The sequence below is a fragment of the Brassica oleracea genome, chromosome C4, assembly GCF_000695525.1.
Source record: "Brassica oleracea var. oleracea cultivar TO1000 chromosome C4, BOL, whole genome shotgun sequence".
NCBI classification, from domain to species: Eukaryota; Viridiplantae; Streptophyta; class Magnoliopsida; order Brassicales; family Brassicaceae; genus Brassica; species Brassica oleracea.
The window spans coordinates 10,622,741-10,641,555 of NC_027751.1; the positions used below are offsets into that span (position 1 = coordinate 10,622,741).

General features: G+C 39.2%; 6 protein-coding genes across 8 annotated transcripts; 1 reads left to right on the plus strand and 5 right to left on the minus strand.

Moving 5' to 3' along the window:
• Nucleotides 1-544: 544 nt before the first annotated feature.
• On the minus strand, nucleotides 545-1,411 carry LOC106339377. 2 transcript variants are annotated; one of them, XM_013778171.1, is made up of 2 exons: nucleotides 1,328-1,411; nucleotides 545-1,124 (listed from the first exon to the last, which is right to left on the minus strand). In XM_013778171.1, exon 2 carries the CDS (start codon nucleotides 1,080-1,082, stop codon nucleotides 669-671), a length of 414 nt encoding a protein of 137 aa, XP_013633625.1. In that variant the 5' UTR covers nucleotides 1,083-1,124; nucleotides 1,328-1,411; the 3' UTR covers nucleotides 545-668. The 2 variants fall into 2 exon arrangements, with proteins under 2 accessions (XP_013633625.1, XP_013633626.1); XM_013778172.1 differs by having other exon boundaries at nucleotides 1,236-1,351.
• Nucleotides 1,412-2,459: 1,048 nt separating this feature from the next.
• On the minus strand, nucleotides 2,460-3,410 carry LOC106338088. The gene has a single exon (XM_013777145.1). It carries the CDS (start codon nucleotides 3,408-3,410, stop codon nucleotides 2,460-2,462), a length of 951 nt encoding a protein of 316 aa, XP_013632599.1.
• A 1,945-nt stretch (nucleotides 3,411-5,355) lies between these two features.
• Nucleotides 5,356-6,125, plus strand: LOC106341021 (cysteine-rich and transmembrane domain-containing protein A). The gene is made up of 3 exons (XM_013779839.1): nucleotides 5,356-5,484; nucleotides 5,609-5,747; nucleotides 5,878-6,125. The coding sequence occupies exons 1-3, from the start codon at nucleotides 5,454-5,456 to the stop codon at nucleotides 5,921-5,923; spliced, it is 216 nt and encodes a 71-aa protein (XP_013635293.1). The 5' UTR covers nucleotides 5,356-5,453; the 3' UTR covers nucleotides 5,924-6,125.
• Nucleotides 6,126-6,201: 76 nt separating this feature from the next.
• Nucleotides 6,202-9,051, minus strand: LOC106341019 (proteinaceous RNase P 1, chloroplastic/mitochondrial). Of its 2 annotated transcripts, none has more exons than XM_013779835.1 (7): nucleotides 8,883-9,051; nucleotides 7,352-8,551; nucleotides 7,181-7,270; nucleotides 6,903-7,084; nucleotides 6,690-6,810; nucleotides 6,515-6,586; nucleotides 6,202-6,436 (listed from the first exon to the last, which is right to left on the minus strand). In XM_013779835.1, exons 2-7 carry the CDS (start codon nucleotides 8,528-8,530, stop codon nucleotides 6,338-6,340), a joined length of 1,743 nt encoding a protein of 580 aa, XP_013635289.1. In that variant the 5' UTR covers nucleotides 8,531-8,551; nucleotides 8,883-9,051; the 3' UTR covers nucleotides 6,202-6,337. The 2 variants fall into 2 exon arrangements, with proteins under 2 accessions (XP_013635289.1, XP_013635290.1); XM_013779836.1 differs by having other exon boundaries at nucleotides 8,879-9,026.
• Nucleotides 9,052-9,256: 205 nt separating this feature from the next.
• On the minus strand, nucleotides 9,257-10,569 carry LOC106341020. Its single transcript, XM_013779838.1, has 3 exons — nucleotides 9,895-10,569; nucleotides 9,720-9,818; nucleotides 9,257-9,626 (listed from the first exon to the last, which is right to left on the minus strand). Exons 1-3 carry the CDS (start codon nucleotides 10,510-10,512, stop codon nucleotides 9,465-9,467), a joined length of 879 nt encoding a protein of 292 aa, XP_013635292.1. The 5' UTR covers nucleotides 10,513-10,569; the 3' UTR covers nucleotides 9,257-9,464.
• A 104-nt stretch (nucleotides 10,570-10,673) lies between these two features.
• Nucleotides 10,674-17,787, minus strand: LOC106341018 (myosin-9). Its single transcript, XM_013779834.1, has 7 exons — nucleotides 17,601-17,787; nucleotides 15,852-15,982; nucleotides 12,148-15,645; nucleotides 11,801-12,043; nucleotides 11,561-11,716; nucleotides 11,257-11,409; nucleotides 10,674-11,158 (listed from the first exon to the last, which is right to left on the minus strand). The coding sequence occupies exons 2-7, from the start codon at nucleotides 15,939-15,941 to the stop codon at nucleotides 10,925-10,927; spliced, it is 4,374 nt and encodes a 1,457-aa protein (XP_013635288.1). The 5' UTR covers nucleotides 15,942-15,982; nucleotides 17,601-17,787; the 3' UTR covers nucleotides 10,674-10,924.
• Nucleotides 17,788-18,815: the final 1,028 nt, after the last annotated feature.

An 18,815-nucleotide genomic window follows, 5' to 3' on the forward strand; every position in this document is an offset into this window, starting at 1 on the left:
CAATCACCCAAATATACCTAGTATATACAATTATTTACGGGTACTTCGGGTACCCGAACGGGTCTCGGGTAGGACCCGTACCCGAACCGAGACCTGCGGGTCCAAAAAAAAAGACCCAATAGATACTTGGCATGGATCCGGACCCGGACCCGAACCTGTATTTTCGAGTCGGTTCTGGTTCGAGTCTTCGGGTCCGGCTAAAATGCCCAGACCTATATTAAACTACGACTCTGAATATAATTTCCAAATATTTTTGTTCCTTATTTAAAAATTCTTTAATTTTTAAAATTCAAGTAAAAACAATTAAATCTCTTCATGGTTGCGAGTTTCCTTTTTGATTATTTATCCCTCTTTATCAAAGATTTATGAAGTTGCTGCTCTGTATTGCTTATTGGTCATTTTTCAAAATTTGTTTAGTTCAATTAAGATGCAACATTCTCTTCAAAAACAAAAGATCCTTTGAGAGTTTCCTTTTGATTTCTTCATCTCTGACTCAAAGATTTAGGCTCTGTTTAATTATGTAAGCTTTACACAAATTTCTGAGGAAGAGGAGAAATTGTATTGTTATATTATTATCATCCCCAAAAAGATCCATCAGGCTACAACAACACAAACACAAGCGGAAATTTTATTGGCTCTAAGCCTCTAAACTCAACTCTTTTCTTGAATCAGTCATCACCATAGGCCTTGAAACAATAGCGTTCGCGGTAAGGATCGTTGAAGAAAAGATCAGCCTCCAACCATTTCGGGTACCTAACAAGATCTCCGGCTAAAAACTGCATAAACCTCTCGCTGCCTTCGGGAACAACACGGACCTCTCCTTCTTCTATGTAAACCAACTGATCCACCTGCCAGTCCCATGGCAGTTTGCACTTCCCAGTCTTCCAAACCGACCATCTGGAAACCCCGAGCTCATCTAACCGTCTCTGTGACACTTTCCGCTCCACTTTAACGTTGTATAGCTCTTCCAACGGTGTCTGCATAGAGGTTACCTTAAAGGCTCTGTGAAGGGAGAGGTTATTTGTTTTCTTGCATTGAGTGAGAGAACCTGCGAATGGTGTGGCCATCATAAGACTTGTCATGGCTCCTTCTTTTAATCCAATCTTGTGACACCGAGTTTGGATCTGCGCATAACATAGAGAAGATACATACGAATGTTGTAAAGCATAAGACTTTAACATCTAATCAAGAAAAGGTGAAATAAAATCAGGATCCAAAGAAATTTGGTTAAATACCAATTTGATAATTCGATCGGATAATTGAAATCTCTCCACAGTAGTTAAGACAAATCATATACATAACTCAATAAGCCAAGAGAAAAGGTTACCGGAGAAGAGAGTTGAGTGAGCTGATGGAACTTCAGAAACCTTGTCCTGACCCAGACAGAGCCTTATCCATCCATTCAATCCCCAACTTGTGTAAATTACAGAAAAGGCCCTATTATTTAGTTATATTTTAATTGTCCGCCAGAAGTTTCTTTTGTATTAATTTGGCACCCATATGTTTTTTGTTTTGTTTTCAGATTCCCTGAGACACATGCCACAATCTTCCAGTATTTTTACCGACAGTGTTGATTCTGCAAATTCAGCAGTTCAATGGGTTCGCTTGTAAAATTAATTATCTTATCAGAGCTGAACATGGTAAAGGTCTGTAGTTTTGAACAGTTATCTAATTCTTTTTTCACTGTCCATTAACACTTCACTGAAGAGCAAGCAATGTCTGCGAATCAACAAGCCATTGTTTTCCCTAGCTTCATCGACTAGCTTCTCCATGTACGTACCCCTTATACTTTTTTGGAAACTGACAAATTTCTTGTAGAGATTGGGAGGTCTGGTTCTCACACAATTTCTTCAAGAGATAATACAGTCTGGTCCTTTAGAAAAGGACATTAGGCATTGTCGTGCTGACCAAATTAAACCACAGATCATTCCACTGATATTCACACAGTTATAGCGTTCATCCAACTCCCACTGCACCCTCGGAGGCATCATACGCTCTTAGAATAAAGTTGTTTGATTCTGTTTCTATTATGTTCCGTGTTACTTTAAACTATTTAATGACAACATAGGAGCTGAAATTATAGCTACTTCAATATCAAAAATGCAATTGTAGAAACATAAAGAAAACAATATAAATTATCTTTATTGACACGAAGCAAAAGCTTAGAGATAATTTATAGGATGATGAGTGTTACTTTAAACTATCTATTTTATGATAACAGAGTTGCTGGAACCACTGACTTTTAAGAAACTTCAATATCAAACAACATGCTCATGCAATGCAACTGTGGAAGCATAACAAGAAACAAAATAAATCTTATTTACTGACGACTATTGAATAAGTTTCTTACAAATGGTTTCCATCTTTTCCTCACTTTCATACTACTCTTGATACAATGATTTACTACTACAAGCTATATTGAATCCAACAGAGACATTCTTTTGTTCAAGCTACAATCTTCACATCATTAACTTCATCGCCTTTGTAGATTCTCTTGTAAAGCCCTGACCGCATGTTCGTTGAACTCTACGAGGGTTCTTGATGGCAGAAGACTCTTTACGTTCTTGTTCTCTGATCCTCTGCCTCCAAATCTGGAGAAGGGTTGTTGCAGCACTGCAAATCGTACGGTCCTTGTGCTTGGCAAGTCTCTCCAGCCTCTCAATCATCTTCCTTGGCTCATTAGGTTTAGGAGTGACGTTCATCTTCATGAGTAACGAGATAGCCTCAACACACCTCAACGCGTCTGATTTGCCAGAGAGAATACCCTTAGCATTGGCCACGTCAGCCGCTTTTTTTGCTGCTTCAAACAGCTCAACCATCTCCTCTGTTTTAGGGTTTCTAGAAGCCTTCGCTGGAACGTTCTTGCAAGCAGGGACTCTCCTCGGAGGAGGAATCAAGGTTTTGGTTGTAACCTTACCATCTTTGATGTCCCGTCTCGATTGCTGAGGAAGAGCCGTGGTAGTAACAGGCTTGGTCGTAACAGACATGCAAGCATCGGTCTTCTTTGTCTCAGCCCTCCTTACCACAGGTTCCCGAGCGAGAGTTTTGTGATCTTGTTTCTTGTCCGAAACCAAAAGATTGGTCTTTGCCCTTTTATTCGTCAAAGACCCCGCCTTTGCCTCTTTCCTCTTCAGACGAGCTTTGTTAAGACTGGGGGATTTGTCTGTCCCTTGCGAGTAGAGTGTCTTCAACAAGGAAGTAAGCAAAGATTGAGACACTTCCCGGATTCTAGGGTTTCGATGCCTTCTCAAAGTCTCGAGTTTGAATATCGACTTGGAGAAGTAAAGAATATCTTTGACGGAGAGAGACAGAGACTTCAACCGAATCAATAGATCGGTGCAACGTTCGACTCCACCGGGGCTCCGAGTATCGTAAGTGCTCTTGATGGCAGCATCAATCAAATCCTTCATCTTGTTCTTTCTTCGTTTGTTGATTCTCTCAGGTGGCTTAGGGTTTGATGAATGATAAACTAGAAGTAGAAGAAGAAATAAAGGAAAGAATGAGAGTGGTAGTAGAACATGTATAGCGACAGTGGTGAGTCGCAAAAAAAGGAAATAATCGTAATTGCTTAATACCCAAGCAACTTGTCAATTTGTCAATTTCCTTTTTTCAATTTTGTTTCCCTTGTAGTAAGGCTATTTTTGTCAAAGGACATTTTGGGTTTGTTAGGGTTACGACAGTTGTCGACGGAGATGGAACTGATCTGATTTTGGATGACCGTTAAAAAATAAGATAGGAGAGAATAATACTAAAACTTACATTATGGACCCTGGAATTTATATATATTTAATTTTAAGCCAAATGTTATTGTTTTGTTCAGTTTGATCCCGTAACGTGTCATATTCTTTGACAAACTTGATCAGTTTGGTTTCAAAAGCCCTCTCTTGATTTTTGCAGTCCAATGGGTTCGCTAATTGCGCATTCGACGACAGTGTTCGTTCAAACATCCAAGTGGCTTCCTCTAGGCTAGAAAACAGGTCAAGCTTTCTTTATTATTTCGTCTTTGAAATTTCTATCTAAATAGTCTTGAAAATATCACCATGGCGAAGCAACAACCCGATGTTTCCCCTGGCTTCATCAACAACCTTCTCCATGTAAATTTCAGTTGATATAGTACAGTTTAGGCCTCTAGCAAAGACATTAGGCTTTTGTCATACTCATTCCATTGATGTTCAGACAGGTATACTTGTTCATACCGAACCATTACTGTATCTTTGGGCCACAAAATTTCTAGAAAACGCAAACAAAAAAAGACTGATAAAGCTCTCCGTTTTGTTCATGAAGTAGTCTGGTTTATTTGCTCATGTCCTCAGTTTGTGGTACCTGTTGTCTAGGTGGTTTGGTAATTATTAGAGTCAATCCACTTATTGCTAATTAATTTTAAGTTGGAAATCTGTCTGAATTTAACGATTGGTCATTTTATCCTGTACAAAGTTGAAATTTTTATGAATGTCTTTTGACTTTTGAGAACTTGAGAATCTCGGCCATCGAATAAAGCTTTAGGTACGTTCGCTTTTGGGTGAATTGTGTACCGCGTGATATCAGCTTGTCTTTCTTTTTTGGGTAAAATGTAACTTGATGACCAAAGTAAATTGGTGGGTTCACCAAACAACCTAACTCCTCTAATTCTAGAGGTAGATAGCACTAAGCAATTCACACAACGTTTACATTCCAACTGAGATGAAACCAATAATTAATTTCTTTTTAATTTACAAGTAAAATTCTATGTGCCCTTGTGAAGATAAAGTTCTCGTATATAATATTTATATATATTCTTAATGTAAAGCAAAATATTTAGTTGCGAAAGATAACCTTAGCATAAAACTAAGTCCATTTTACGTGTTAAAGTTGTTATTAGCAAATATTGTATGTAATGTTTTAGCTGTGTAGATTCCATCTATCTCTTTCTTAACATGTAAATATTCCCATTGAGATAGGACTAAACTTTTTGCTTTGACAAAGAAAATAGAAGCCCTTTACTAACAAAATGGAAAGGAATAAACCCATGTCAAATTTTGTCATTCATGTTGCATATTTTAGTGTTATTCTAAAGCTTTTGCTTACAAACTAAAATCAAATATTGTAATGACTTATTTATTTATTTGAAGTTCAATCAGTAAACCAATTAATTGACAATAAGATTTCTAGACCACAAAGAAGAGAAAAAAAAAAAACTAAATAAAAAATCTGAACAGTCAAGGCCGAAACTTTTCATTAAAAAGGTTGGAAACAAGAATAGGAAGCTTCGTCTTGACACGTAAACATTTAATACTATATGACCCAACGCGGTTCTACTAAACCGACCTTTTCTTCTTCCCTAGGCTATATATATATATGTGCATGACTCAGTTTCAAAGAATAATCCCATCTCATCTCAATACACGCATACAAACACATTTACATACTTTTTTCCCTAGCTTTTTAAAAGAGAGAAACTTGTAATTTGTTCGAACATGAGTCAATTCAGCCAAAACCAATCTGCAGGTTTGTTCTTCTTCACTTTTCTTTCAAATTACGCATCATATATGTCAACCGTCATGATTAATCGTATTTCTAGAGTTTTATGGTTTTAAACTAACGTGACCCATATGTATGTTTGTATAATTAGGAGCTTATCCTACGCCGCCAGTGTCTACCGGTCCTTATGTGGCACCGCCTCCTGCCGGTTACCCAACGAACGACACAAGTCATGCCACGATGGCTCCAGTCGAGACAAAGTCTAAGGGTGATGGATTCTTGAAAGGCTGGTTAGTCCATTATTTCTTTCCTTCAAAATATGTTAAATTGATTTTATTATAGCTCAACGTAAAACGGACAAACACGTTTTGTTAAATATCGAACCGTAGTTATTGATTACTCTTTTTCTTCTTAATGCAGTCTTGCGGCCATGTGTTGCTGTTGCGTCCTCGACGCCTGCTTCTGATTTGAGAGGAGTTCACTGGTTTATTTGATAGTCGTGTGGATGATTTATATTGATTTTTATTTTGTTCTACTAAACCATGTTTAGGAGTCGATTAGTTTATATCATTTAGATTGCCTTTCTTATTTGTTAATTCATTTCTTTTATTTATCTTTGGTTTGTATTGTTGAATCTATCATTTAATAAATTGTTTTTCTTAGACACATCTGAATCATGCTTAGAACAATGATGACGTTACAATCCCTATTAGTCAAACTATAGGCCAAAGTTATAAACGATGATGATATTTCAAAAGTGATGAGATATAAATAATTCTATCGTCTGGTTTTTTAATGAAACAACAATCTATTTCTAAAACAATCAATGTTGGTGATGTTACAACAAGGTTTAACCCAAATAAAAAAAAAAAAAGAAAGTTCAATGTGTTTTGGATCTTCTGGCGCATAACCATTGCCTTGATGTCTGGAGATCATCTTCTACACTCATTGGGACATGCCATCTTCCTTCTTCAGACTCCTGCATCAATCTACCATTTAAGCAAAAATGCAGACACATTGTTTTGCAAAATTTGAGTTAGTGTAAGCAGAAAGCGACCTGTATAATAATGGAGTATGGAGGTGGCATATGCAGTTTGAGTCCATCCTCTCTTGACACAGATATTCGAACCTGCAACAATGGAATTACCAACACAATCAAATATTATATATAACATAGTTGCATACTCGTGTATAAATTCAAAGACTATAGTGTTGCATATATAGATAGATACCTGATGCTTCTCTTTCCACCTTGGGAAGAAGCTTGTTCCCAGTAGCTGAAAGAGATGGTCTCTCATCTCATCGTTTGTTACCAATAAACACTTACAACTTACAGCAGCGTATAGCCAATACCTGAAAACACCGCAACAAACTTGAATTTCACACAACCAATGGCTTGTCTTTCTTTGGATCAATAGACAAAAACTAAGAAGTAAAGCAGATACCAATCATCGTTTGAGCCAGGAGGAGTAGCATAGAGAGCACCAGCGTTTTTCCATTTCTCTAGCAAGGCTCTGTTTTTAGGGTATGTAGCTGGACCTCCCACTACACGGCTCTTGTGCAGGATCACAAGGGGTAACCTTTTGGATGGACTAATTTGTTGAAATCTTTGCACAACATTGTTAAGCTAAAGCAAGAGATGGAGGAATCACACAAGTTAAAAACTAATCAAGCAAGGTTCTTGAGATTGGATTATAAAATGAAAAGAAGAGTTCAAGATCACCTGGAAGAAGCTGAAACTTCGCTGGTTCACTAACCCCATGTTGGCTCCGTCTATGACTGCATCAAACGGTCCATGTCTCTCCAACCATTCCTGTCACAAAACCAAATAAATACAACACAAAAAAAAACTTTATCGCAGCTTTGCTTTAGATAGTTTTACTACAATTGTTACCTGAAACTGATTAAAACTAGCTTTGACTTCTTTTTGACAAGCCAACCGAGTCAACGAAGCAGCGAAGTTTTCAGTCTCAACCGGATTGATATCGATACAAACAAGCTTCTCCTTGCAACATTTACACACACCGTTCTCATCCATCTCAGTTCTCGTCACATTCCATTTCCCAGTCCCAAGCCAACCCTGCCCATGCCACCCACCACCACCACTCACAACACCATCCCTTATCTTCTCCACATCCCATTTCTCAGCTCCAGCTTTCGCAGCAGCTTCAGACTTAAACCACTCCTCAATCGCGTCAAAAGTCGGTTTAGAAACCTGCCTCACCAAATCTCTCAACCGCTGCAACGTCTCGTAGACCTTGTCCGCGTTCTTTGTATCCATACTAACTTTCAAAAGAGCAGTAAGCTCAGGCTCCTCAGGGACTACCTCCGATTCAATCATATGTGCATCGACTTCATATGCTTTCTCTGCATCGCCTTTCCTACAGAAACCAAAAAGAGCTGGTCCGTATGATCTCAGCCTTGGTTGAATCCCAAAGGCTTTCATCTGCTTCACCATATCAAACGCCATCTCCGGGTCATCCTTAGCAACAGCGAGCCTAGCACCGTTTGTGAAGGTAGCTTCATTAGGAACCACTTTGTCGACAATCATCTGCTTGAATATATCGAAACCCCTACTAAGTCCTGGATTCGCAGAAGGATACTCTGTTTCTCCATCAGTCAACGAGCAGACATAGAGCAAGACATTGTAATGGTACTGGCTGAGCTGCAAGCCGTTGCGTTTGGCCTCATCGTACAAGCGAAGAGCTTCCAAGACATTGCCGTTCCTAGAGCACATGTCTAGCTTTTGTTTGAGCATTGATTCGGGAGACTGCTGAATAGCTTTCTTCCTTGCTTTTCTTGAAAAGTTTTCGGAAGTGGAAGCTGGTGGTTGTTTAGCAGCTTCGGGTATGGTGCAGAGATGTCTGTTTTGGTCAACAAGAATACGTCGTCTATCTCGAGTGCCTTTGACTTGTAATGAACTATGGTACCCACGAAATGGAGAAGAGCTAGGATGATGCGGGTGATGAACAGAGGGGATTCTCAGAAACAGTGCAAATAAAGGGCAATACGCCCGGGAAAGGGAAGGAGTAAAACAAGCTGTTCCCAGCATAACTCTGAATCTGTTGTACATTCAATTTTCAATACAATTCATCTGCAAGAGACAGGGGAAACACATTCATGAAGGTATATCAAGAATTACAAGCACCTTAACGAAGTTCCAAAACAGAGTAAAAAGCTTATAAACGTTCAATACATATCGAGGAAAAGCTTTGATACCAACCAAAAATGGTATGTACGGAACATTACAATCTATCCAAAACCTAGTCCAAGGACAAACTTAAGATAAGGTTCATGTAGGATCTTGATTTATCAGTCTCCAAGGGAGTAGAACTATTGAGAAAGAGGAGAACTGTTCATTGGGTAATATCGTCGAACATGTTGTAGACAACTCATAAGAATATTTAGAGAAAGAACTTACTTACTTAGCACCAGAGGGAGATAGACTGTCTTTCTGGTGGAGAAAATGAGAGCAGATAAAAGAAGAAGACTTCAGCGTCTCCTTCAGGATTCACCATGGATTACACACCAAGGTTAGCAGCTTGAAGATATAAGACTCTGCCATGGATTTTGGATGCTTCTTCCTAACGGCGTCGTTTAGCTATACACTTATATTGCTATGCTGTGAAGCCCACCAACGGCCCGAAGTTTAACATTTAAGCCTTTATTGTTTAGCTATACACTTTATATTGTTTAACTTACAAACATGCTGGTCTAGATAAAACCCAGACCGGGTCACGATTCAACCGGTCCAGTCCGGTCTTTACAAACATTGTTAAGCATAAAACTTCTATTTCAATGAAAGAGGTAACAAGGGTATGACAATGTTGTATAGCTACTACTATCTATACAGAGAACGAAACAATGCGTATGGACCAATGTGTATAGCTACTAGCTAGTATCTGCAAGCACGTAAACAGTGTGTGCGTATGCCTTATCTACAGAAGCTTTGTGATGAGAGATCCTTCCACTTATGATTGATGATCAAAGAATGTCGAACCAATTCTCTACAAGAGCTTGTAGTAGCAGTCACGGCCAGAGAAGAGAGTTCGGTAGTTTCTTCCGCAGGGACAGTTGATCTCAACCACAAACGCCTCGCCCACTCTGTCCACCTTCACGCCTTCTTTACACTCTTTCTCTTGCTCCTCCTCTTGCGGCTCAACTTCTTCCTGCAACAATCATCGTGCCAACGCAAAGAACAATTAACACACAAGATTATAAGAGAACAAAGCAAGAAAGTCCCAAAATAGATTCCATTGAACCTTGGGAGTGTCGTCTTGTTTCACAGCTTCACTGTAGTGTAAGAGCTTGTTACACCACTGATCCAACTCACGAACTCCATCCTTGATCACATAGAGCATCTGATGATCCACACAAACAAGTATATCACAATCCCTAAACCGCAAAGATTCTCATACGAATAGAAACGTTGCTAACCTTATTGGCTTCAGAGGTTTCTTGATTCGCAAGATCAGCTTCATCAATCGCGGTGTAGCGAGAAGGTGCCGGCGAAAGATCGGAGACTGACCTCCGAAACACCGGTTTCCGCGGCCGCGGCGGCAGAGAAGAGACGATGTTACCCGACGGTGCTGTCTCTTGACCAACGCCGCCACGAGTATAACCGGTCGAAGCGAATCTATCGGAGAGAGATCGATTGTAGACAGGAGACGAACGGATTCGCGCCGGATTGCAATCCGCAGGAAGCGGGACCTTCTTGTAGCCCAGGCGGTTAGACATCTCTTCGTCTTCCTTAGCCTCCGGCGGGGAAGGAAACAGCTTCTTGCGCCTCGGCTCGTCGGCTTCTTTCGGCTCCGGTGAGGGGCGTTTCACGGGGCTTGTGGCGGCGGCGGAGGAAGAGGAGAAAGATCCGTGAGAGGGAAACTGAGGAGGAGAGGAGTTCGCGCGGCGGCGATCTGAGGAGTTGTTGAAGCTGTTGATGCGGAGGAGAGAGAGGTCGATGGGAGTGTTATCTTCCTCGGGATGATGATCGTAGGTGTAATCCGTTTCTTGGGAGTTGTTGATTAGAGTATCCGCCATGCTTAGAGTTAGAGTCATCTTCTTGTTTAATGCGAAAGCGAAACTGAGGAAGTCGACGTTCACTGGAGTGGTTTATATAGGCAAGGTGGATGGATAAACCGGGTTTATTTTAAACCAATCGGTTCAATTCGATTATGTGGAACCGGTTTCCCTTCGAGAAGAAAACGGTGAGAGGAAAATTTTCAAATAACTTCACCTTCATTTAATTTAAGAGTATCAGAACATTGCTTGACCAACAAGCCACCAAAAACAAAAGAAAGAACCAAAAACAATCTGCAGAGAGAAGCAAATTCATGCAAAGCTTCCCAAATTCTGCTAAAACATTTCATCTCTCATGAAGCTTCTGAGAGATTTTGATCAAAATTCGAAAAAAAAAAAAACAAATAAAAGGAGAGATCTTCACATATGAACATCACACCAAACAAGAACACTAGTACTTTTTCCCAAGAATTATACCGATGATAACGGAGATAAGAGCTACTCCAGTGATTATCTTCACTGTCATGAGATGAGAAGTTGTAGCTGTCTGAGTGGCAGTAACGTTGCTCGAAGAGGAGGAAGAGGGAGATGCCTCTGACTTCTTTTTGCTCGTACGTTTCGTTGGAGATGAAAAGGACAAGTCAACGTCTCGAGATTTAATAACTACATCCTTTGCCTCAGTTTCCTGCAAGTTTGGTTTTAGACAGTATAAGCAACAATGCTTTGAGTTTTTTTGAAACCAGGTAGTCAAACATAGCTCTGCGCGGAGATATTAGGACTAACCTTAGCCTTAGCATCCGCGACCTGCACTTTCTGTTCAAGATCTTTGACCATTGACTCACATTCAGTGACTGCCTTTTTCTTAGCTTCAATCTCTTCTTGTGATTGCTTTAGTGCAGCCTCCAGCTCTGAATGCTTCTGGGAGTGTGATTGTTTCTGTTTTCATAGAAAACATATCAGAGTTAGTGACATAATAATGGAAGATGGATTCTTTTTATTTTTTTTCTTAATCAGATTCAAGAGTTCTAACGAATCCCAAAGCGTATCTGAGATATGTAGAAGTCAAACAGAAAAAAAGATCACTAACCTGTTCAGCAATTGAACTCTGAGCCGCTTGAAGCTCTTTCTGAAGCTGAAGCACTTGCTCATTGAGCACATCTCGGTCACTAGCGACATGTTCGCCTTCCTGAAGTTTTGAGGTCAATTCTGACACTTTTACAGACGCAGCAGTTGCATTTTCAACCTGCAGAAACATTAAACCGGTATTATTATATTTAGATCCTATCATAACAGTTGTACATCCCTCTCTTTGAGATGAGTGCATTACCTCTTCTTTCAATTGAGATTCGAATTTTTTCAAAGTCTTTTCAAGTTCTTCAACATGTGCTTCTAAAACAGACTTTTCAGCAGCCACTGCCCTGAGCTTCTCAATCTCGGACACCAAAGTATCAGCTTTAGACCTCTCTAAGGTTACTTGTTCTTCAAGCTTTGCAATAACTGATTGGAGCTCAATCTTAGTACTTTGGAATATCTCATTGACTTGGTTGTTCTCCTCGGTGAGGGAAGAGATCTGCAACACAATAAAGTGGTGTTATTTTCTTAAAGCATGTAGTAAACAAGAAAACAATATCAGTGTAGATGGTAAGCAGAATATATTTAGATCCAGGGTGTTACCTGTGACTGCAATTTCTCCCCTTCAGATGTTAGCTGCTTTAATAGATCTTCTGAGGCTGTCTTTGAAGCTTGCAGATCTTTGGCTGTTTGCTCCCTTTCAGCCTTTAGAGCAGAGAGCTTTGTCTGCAACTCGCTGGCCTCTGATCCATGAGTAGCTAGTTCCTGGTTCAGCTTTAAATTCACCTCAGCCAGATCCCCATTTTCTTTCTCAAGCCCCTGGCATTTGACACTTAGCTCTTCAATAGTAGATTCAAGATTCTTCAATTTCGAAAGAGCCTCTCCAAGCTCAACTTTTCTAGTATCTGCAACTCCTGATACTTCATGAGCCAGCCTTTTGTGCACCTGGATCTCGTTTTCATGCGTTTTAAGCTTCTCAACCAAGTCTTTATGTTCTGCGTCTTTCTGGTTAAACCTTTCAACTGCCTCTTCCACCTGTTTCATTGCAGCTTCCTTCTCGGTAGAGCTAGAACCTAGTAACACTTCAAGCTCTTGAATTTTGATCTTGAGTTGATTGTTCGTCTCTGCTAGTAGTTCATTCTCTGATGATGACTGGGAGGATTTTTCTTGTGCCTGATCAAACTCTTGTTTGAGTTTATCATTGACGGCGAGAGCCTCTTCAATAGTAGATTCAAGATTCTTCAGTTTAGAAAGAGCCTCTTCAAGCTCAACTTTTCTAATATCCGCAACTCCTGATGCTTCATGAGCCAGCTTTTTGTGCACCTCGATCTCGTTTTCATGCGTTTTTAGCTTCTCAACTAAGTCCTTGTGTTCTGCTTCTTTCTGGTTAAACCTTTCAACTGCCTCTTCTACCTGTTTCATTGCAGTTTCCTTTTCGACAGAACTAGAACCTAGTAACCCTTCAAGCTCTTGAATTTTGATCTTGAGTTGGTTGTTTGTCTCTGCTAGTAGTTCATTCTCTGATGATGACTGAGATGATCTTTCTTGTACCTGATCAAACTCTTGTTTGAGTTTATCATTAACGGTTTCTGCAGCAGCGAGTTTTCCCAAAGTCTGATCAAGTTCTTCTTTTAAAGAAGAGTATTTGCCAGATGCTTCAACCAACTGCACTTCATATGATTTTATTCTGTCCTCGAGTTCTTTCAGTTTCTCCGTCAAAGACTTGGCCTCTGAATCTCTACTAGTGAAATCCTCCATGACCTTTTGAATTCTCTGCTCCGAGTCTTTACTTAAAGACTGATGCAAAGCTTCAAGTTCCATGCTTTTCTTCATAGCTTCATCAATTTCTCTTCCTTTATGCTCAATACTCTCTTCAGCAGACTTGAGTTTCTCCATTACTTCGCTTTCCCGTAAGCCCGCAGATTTAAGATCGTTTTCAATGCTCTCCAGTTTTCCTTGAGTGGCACTCAATTCATTCCTGAGACTTTCTAACAGATTCTCAGACTCACTGATCTTCGCGCTGTACTCATTCACTGTACCTTCTAGTATCTTCTTCTCACCCATCACAGCGTTTAGATTTTCTGTCAGTTCTTTCTCTTTCTCAGTTGCAATGTTTAAATCAGCTTCAAGGCTCGAAGTTTTCACTTGGAATGCCTCTAGTGTGGACTGAAGCTCAGCCACCTGACCCAAGTAACCTTTGGAGTCTGCCTCGGTTTCACCACACTTCTTTTCTAGCGAGCTAACCTGCTCCTCAAGTTCCTGAATTTTGTTTTTCTCTGTCTGGAGTAGAAGCTCTAAGTCTTTCAATCTTCCTTCTGCGTCTTCATGCTTGGACTGTGATGTCTGACACAGAGATTCTAGCTCAATGCTGCGCTGGTGAGTCGTATTAGCACGGTCTTCATGCTCTGCACCCTTCTGCAAAGCGATTCTCAAATCTTCTTCAAGCTCTGAATTTCTGGATGATGATTGGTTCAGAGAAGATTCCAATTCGGATGCTTTTTCTTTGTATTCCTGCAGCTGAGTGGTCGCTTGTTTCTTCTCTTCCTCGGCAACTTCAACAACGGATTTTAGTTCAGACACTTTCTCAGAGAGTCCTTTCACTTCCTGTTCCGCCTCACCGCTTTTCAGTTGCAATAGGTTCAATTGCTGCTGCAACTCCACGTTCTTTTGTTCAGCTGCACTGAACTGTGTCTCCAGCTCTTTGATCTGTGCTTTTGCTTCTTCTGCTGCTTGACTAGAGGACCGAACAGCTTCCTCAAGCTCAAGATTCTTCTGAGTAGCAGCTGCTGCTACAGATCCAGTTTCATTGTGAGCCTCCTCCAGCGATTTCAGTTTCTGCTCAAGTTCAGATTTGTTTGACAAAGTTTGAGAAAGAAGAGCATCTGTTTTGGTGAAATGATCTTCTGATGTCTTCAGTTTCTCTTCTAGTTCACTACAAACCTCTTTTGCTTTCACTGCATTACTTGTTACCTGTGCTACATCCGCTTCAAGGGCTTCTTTTTCTTTCAACACTTCAGCCAACTTCTCATGCGCAGTTCTCAGCTTCTCTTCCTGGTCTTTCGACAAGGATTCCCGACGTTCTTTCTCTTTGAGTTCTTCCGCTAGCTTTACATTAATACCTCCCTGCTCAGAAAGCTTAGCTTGGAGATCTTTGGTCTGAACAACCAAATCATCAAGAACCAATAACTCTTCCTTGAATCGAGATTCGGAAGCTTTCTTCTGCTCAAGCTCCTGAGTCAGTTCATCAATGAGGGCTTCTGTGGAAGACACTTTCTGTTCTGTCTCCAACAAACAAGATTTCGAAAGTGCCAATTCCTCCTGCACAGCAGCTAATGCTTCCGCACTACTCTTTAAGGCCGCTTCAACTTTTTCGTTTTCAGAAATCTTATTATTCAGCTCCTTGATTTCTTGTTGCAGGGACGCCATTTTTTCCTCCATTTCCTTGGCACTCACTTTCGTCGATTCAAGCAACTGTGCAAATTCCAAAGCTTTCTGAGTCTCAGAGTCAGCATGAGAAGCGCTTTGCTTATGCAGCTCTTCAAATTTCTGAGCCTCTTCAGCTGAACGCTTTAGCCCCTCATCCAACTCTACCAACTTCTTTCGTGAGTTCTCGAGTTCTATGCCCAACGCATCAAAAGCTTCCTTAACTTCAGTTAGTTCCTTGTCTTTGGCATCATGGGACTGTAAAGCATCTTCCAAGGACTTCAACTGAGAGCTGTATCTCTCTTCCCCTTCAACAATCTTCTCTTGCTGCTTCTTTTGGACATCTTCGAGCTCTCCCTGCTTCTTTTCCGTTTCCTGTAACTTCTCTTTGGCAGACAAGAGCTCATCCTTCAAGTGGGTATTCTCAGATTCATACCGTTTCAGTTCCCCTGCTACTCTTTCCAATTCGAGCTCCAGTTCCTTCGCCTTTTCTTGGGATTCATGTAGTTCTCTTTCTGAGCCACTCGAGACTTGCTTTTGCTCTTGAACAGGAATATCTTCTGCTTTCTTGGCATCATCCTTGGCATCAAAAGTTTCCTTCTCAACTTTTATGAATTCTCCATCAAATGTTGTATCTTCCTCTTCTTTGCCTTCCTTCGTCACATCTCCATTCACAGGCTGCAATAGAAATACAATATTTAAATCTTCCACAACATTACTTACATCTTGGTGCTAGTAAGCAGTTTCATAGACAGATGACCGATTCAATACGCATAAGTAAGTAAAATCTTATGAACTCACACCGATTTACAGAAGGAAAAGATTCATTATATTCATGAGCAAACATATAATTCTGCGAAAACCAAACACTAAACGATCATTACCTTGACGGGAACATCAACTGTCTTAAGGTCAACAGCATCACCCTTCACTATAGGGACCTCAGAACTCGCTACTTGAGTTGTATCCTCCATGATATGATCGAACAGTTGTAATTACTTTTGTACTTTTAGTTCTGCAGAATATAAGAAAAGGTTTCGCATTAGAAGAGACTCGAAGATGTGTTATACGTCTACTTATATCAGAGTAGGAATTCTTGACATACATGAAGGAATTTAATAAGACCAAAAACAGTAGCTTGCAAGAAAGAGAAAGCCAATCTCCAAAAGTTAGATAGAAAACAAACAAGATAAGATATTTATTGTAACAGTCAACAGAAATACATCATCTCCCCCGTTACAATTATTTGAAATACTAATACAATAGTAGAAGATTTCTAATTTCGTTTAGTTTTATTAATATACAAGAAATGGCCTAATTTTAGATCTTAAAGCAAAAGAATCCAAAACAATCAGGAGAAGACAAAGATCAAATAGGTACTATGGGCTGTGGCATGTGATGCGATCAGAGTTGGAATTTGTTACAGCACCAACCAATCTCCACCAAGATACAAATGAATAAGGCATGCTTATTATTTTAATAAAAGCCTTACCAAACAAAATTAAAGATAAGTAAGTTGTAAAGTACCCACCAAACCAGCAACATCACAACTTCTTTCTTTTAACAAAGAAAAAACGCTTTGATGGGTTAGACAAGGAAAAAGGAGGTTTTCATTATGCCAAAAAAAGGATCCAAGAAAATTATTACAAAGCCAAAATTTTAAGAAACTAAAATACAAAAAAAAAAGTAATAGATTTTATAAAATAAAATTAACAAATGTTATAAGGAAAGAAAAGAATCATAAGGTGCGCCGACAAGATGCAGCGGTGACTCATGGGACATTATTTCATAACAAGAAAACAAACAACTCATTGGTATTCTATAACTTTTGTAACGTTTAGATTATTCAAGTAGATCATCATAACCAAAAGGAAAACCATTTAATTAAAGATCACAAGGTGGAAAGAAGACTAAACCAGAAATGGTTTATAATGGATCAAAAACATATTTTTCGCTTGTCCAAACTCTAACTAAAAGCTTAATTTTCAATCTTATTGTATTAAAAATTTAAAACCAAAGAAGATTCGTCCCTAAGAGGAATTTTTTCCTAATCTTCAGTTTTTAATTAATTTGTCAACTTAATTGGTCTACTCATTGCCTATATTGACAGAGACATATCTATGTAGTGGCAAGTAACAAGCCTCTTTTTGTCAAAAGTTGTATGCTTAAGCTTAACACACAAAGTGGCATGTTTCAAAACGAACATGTAGTATAATACCTTTCACCAGAACCTACCACTACATTAAACGATTATGTTCGATTTCAAGAGAATCTTAAAGCCAAACCAGAACAAAATCTTAATCCGTTCACAACAAAAGCGATCCTGAGGTTGAACAGTACTAGTACAACAAAATGATTCGATCCATCTCTACCGTAGGGTAAAACGATTTATAAATCGAAAACTATTTCGATCTTCGTAGATCTAAACACGGAGAGAGATACGCGACTTGGATCGATCAATTTCAAAATCAAACAAGCGATGGGATCAGTAAGTAAGAACTAAGCAGACGAAGAGTCGCCAAGGATCTAAAGCGTTTATGGTCGATTCGAAATCCAGTAAAAGGAAGATCATAACAGAGAATAAGAGTTGTAGAACTGAGATGATTCATCATATAGTAGTAAAAATAGCTTACCCAAGTGAAGCTGTCGAATCTTAAGATGCTACTTTAAATCGAGTTTTTTTTCTCGCAGATGGTACGAAGAAAAAACAAATAATTGCAGAACGAAAGTAGGTGATGGCGAAGAACTGCAAATAAGGTGTGTGAGGGAGAGAGAGAGAGAGAGAGAGAGAATCTTTTAGGGTTTATAAAGTGGAGGAGACTGGAGAGTGTGGGACCTTTTTCATATTTCTTTTTGAATGACAAATCTGGCGGACGAGGAGACCGTCTCTCTTTACTTTTATTTCCCATTCGGCCCCTTTACTTTCTGTCATTATCATTCTTACCCACAATTAGCAGAGAACCTATTTATTAGTTTTCTTTTTATTAATGACTAAAATTTTAGTTTTAATTAAAGTCAAGAATGAGATCGGTGGAAAATACAAAATAAATTAAATTCATAGATTATTAACAGATTTAGTGCCTTAAATGTGGGGGGGTTTTTCAATTAAAAGATCTATGTTTATACCTTTAAATAATTTATTTCTTAACTCATTAAAAATATCACTAATTTTATTAACCTGATATATAGATCTCCATTAATTTCATTATACATATGTATATAATCTTTTATGGTTGATATTAATATATATACTTGAGAAGATGAATGAAAATTTGAGGGCGGATTTGTAAATTGGCAATAGTAGAAGAAAAACAAAAAGAGAGGAGGTGGCTTGGCTGGCGGAAGGCCCACCACACCAAATGAGCCGACCGACCAAACCGTCCTTCCTCACCGTGAAAACTCTTTTCTTTATTTCTTTCTTTTGGATTTGACCCCTCAGCTTTCATTCTTCCATTTATTCCCCACCCAACAGAGACACTTACACTTCTCTTAGTATTCTAATGGGTTCAAAATCCACATGACGTTTATTTGACGGTGTATTATTTTTCATTTCCAAGTTCTGTGCGATGGATATGAATCGTTACCATATTGAAATCGTTTCTGATAGATCAATAACTGTAGTCAATGTTAACAATCCATTCACAAAAGGATGTGGTTTTTCAGTTAAATTACAAACCTCCGTGAACATAAATAACTAAATTCTCGTCAAAGTCTTTTACAACAATCTGAAATGAAACTGAACCTTTTGTGTATGAAACTGAGGAAGAATTTAAAATTTCAAAGTTGGTCAAGTTAGCCAAACTGGCGGCTATCGAAACTTCCACATCGGGTCAAAGTTCAAATAAACG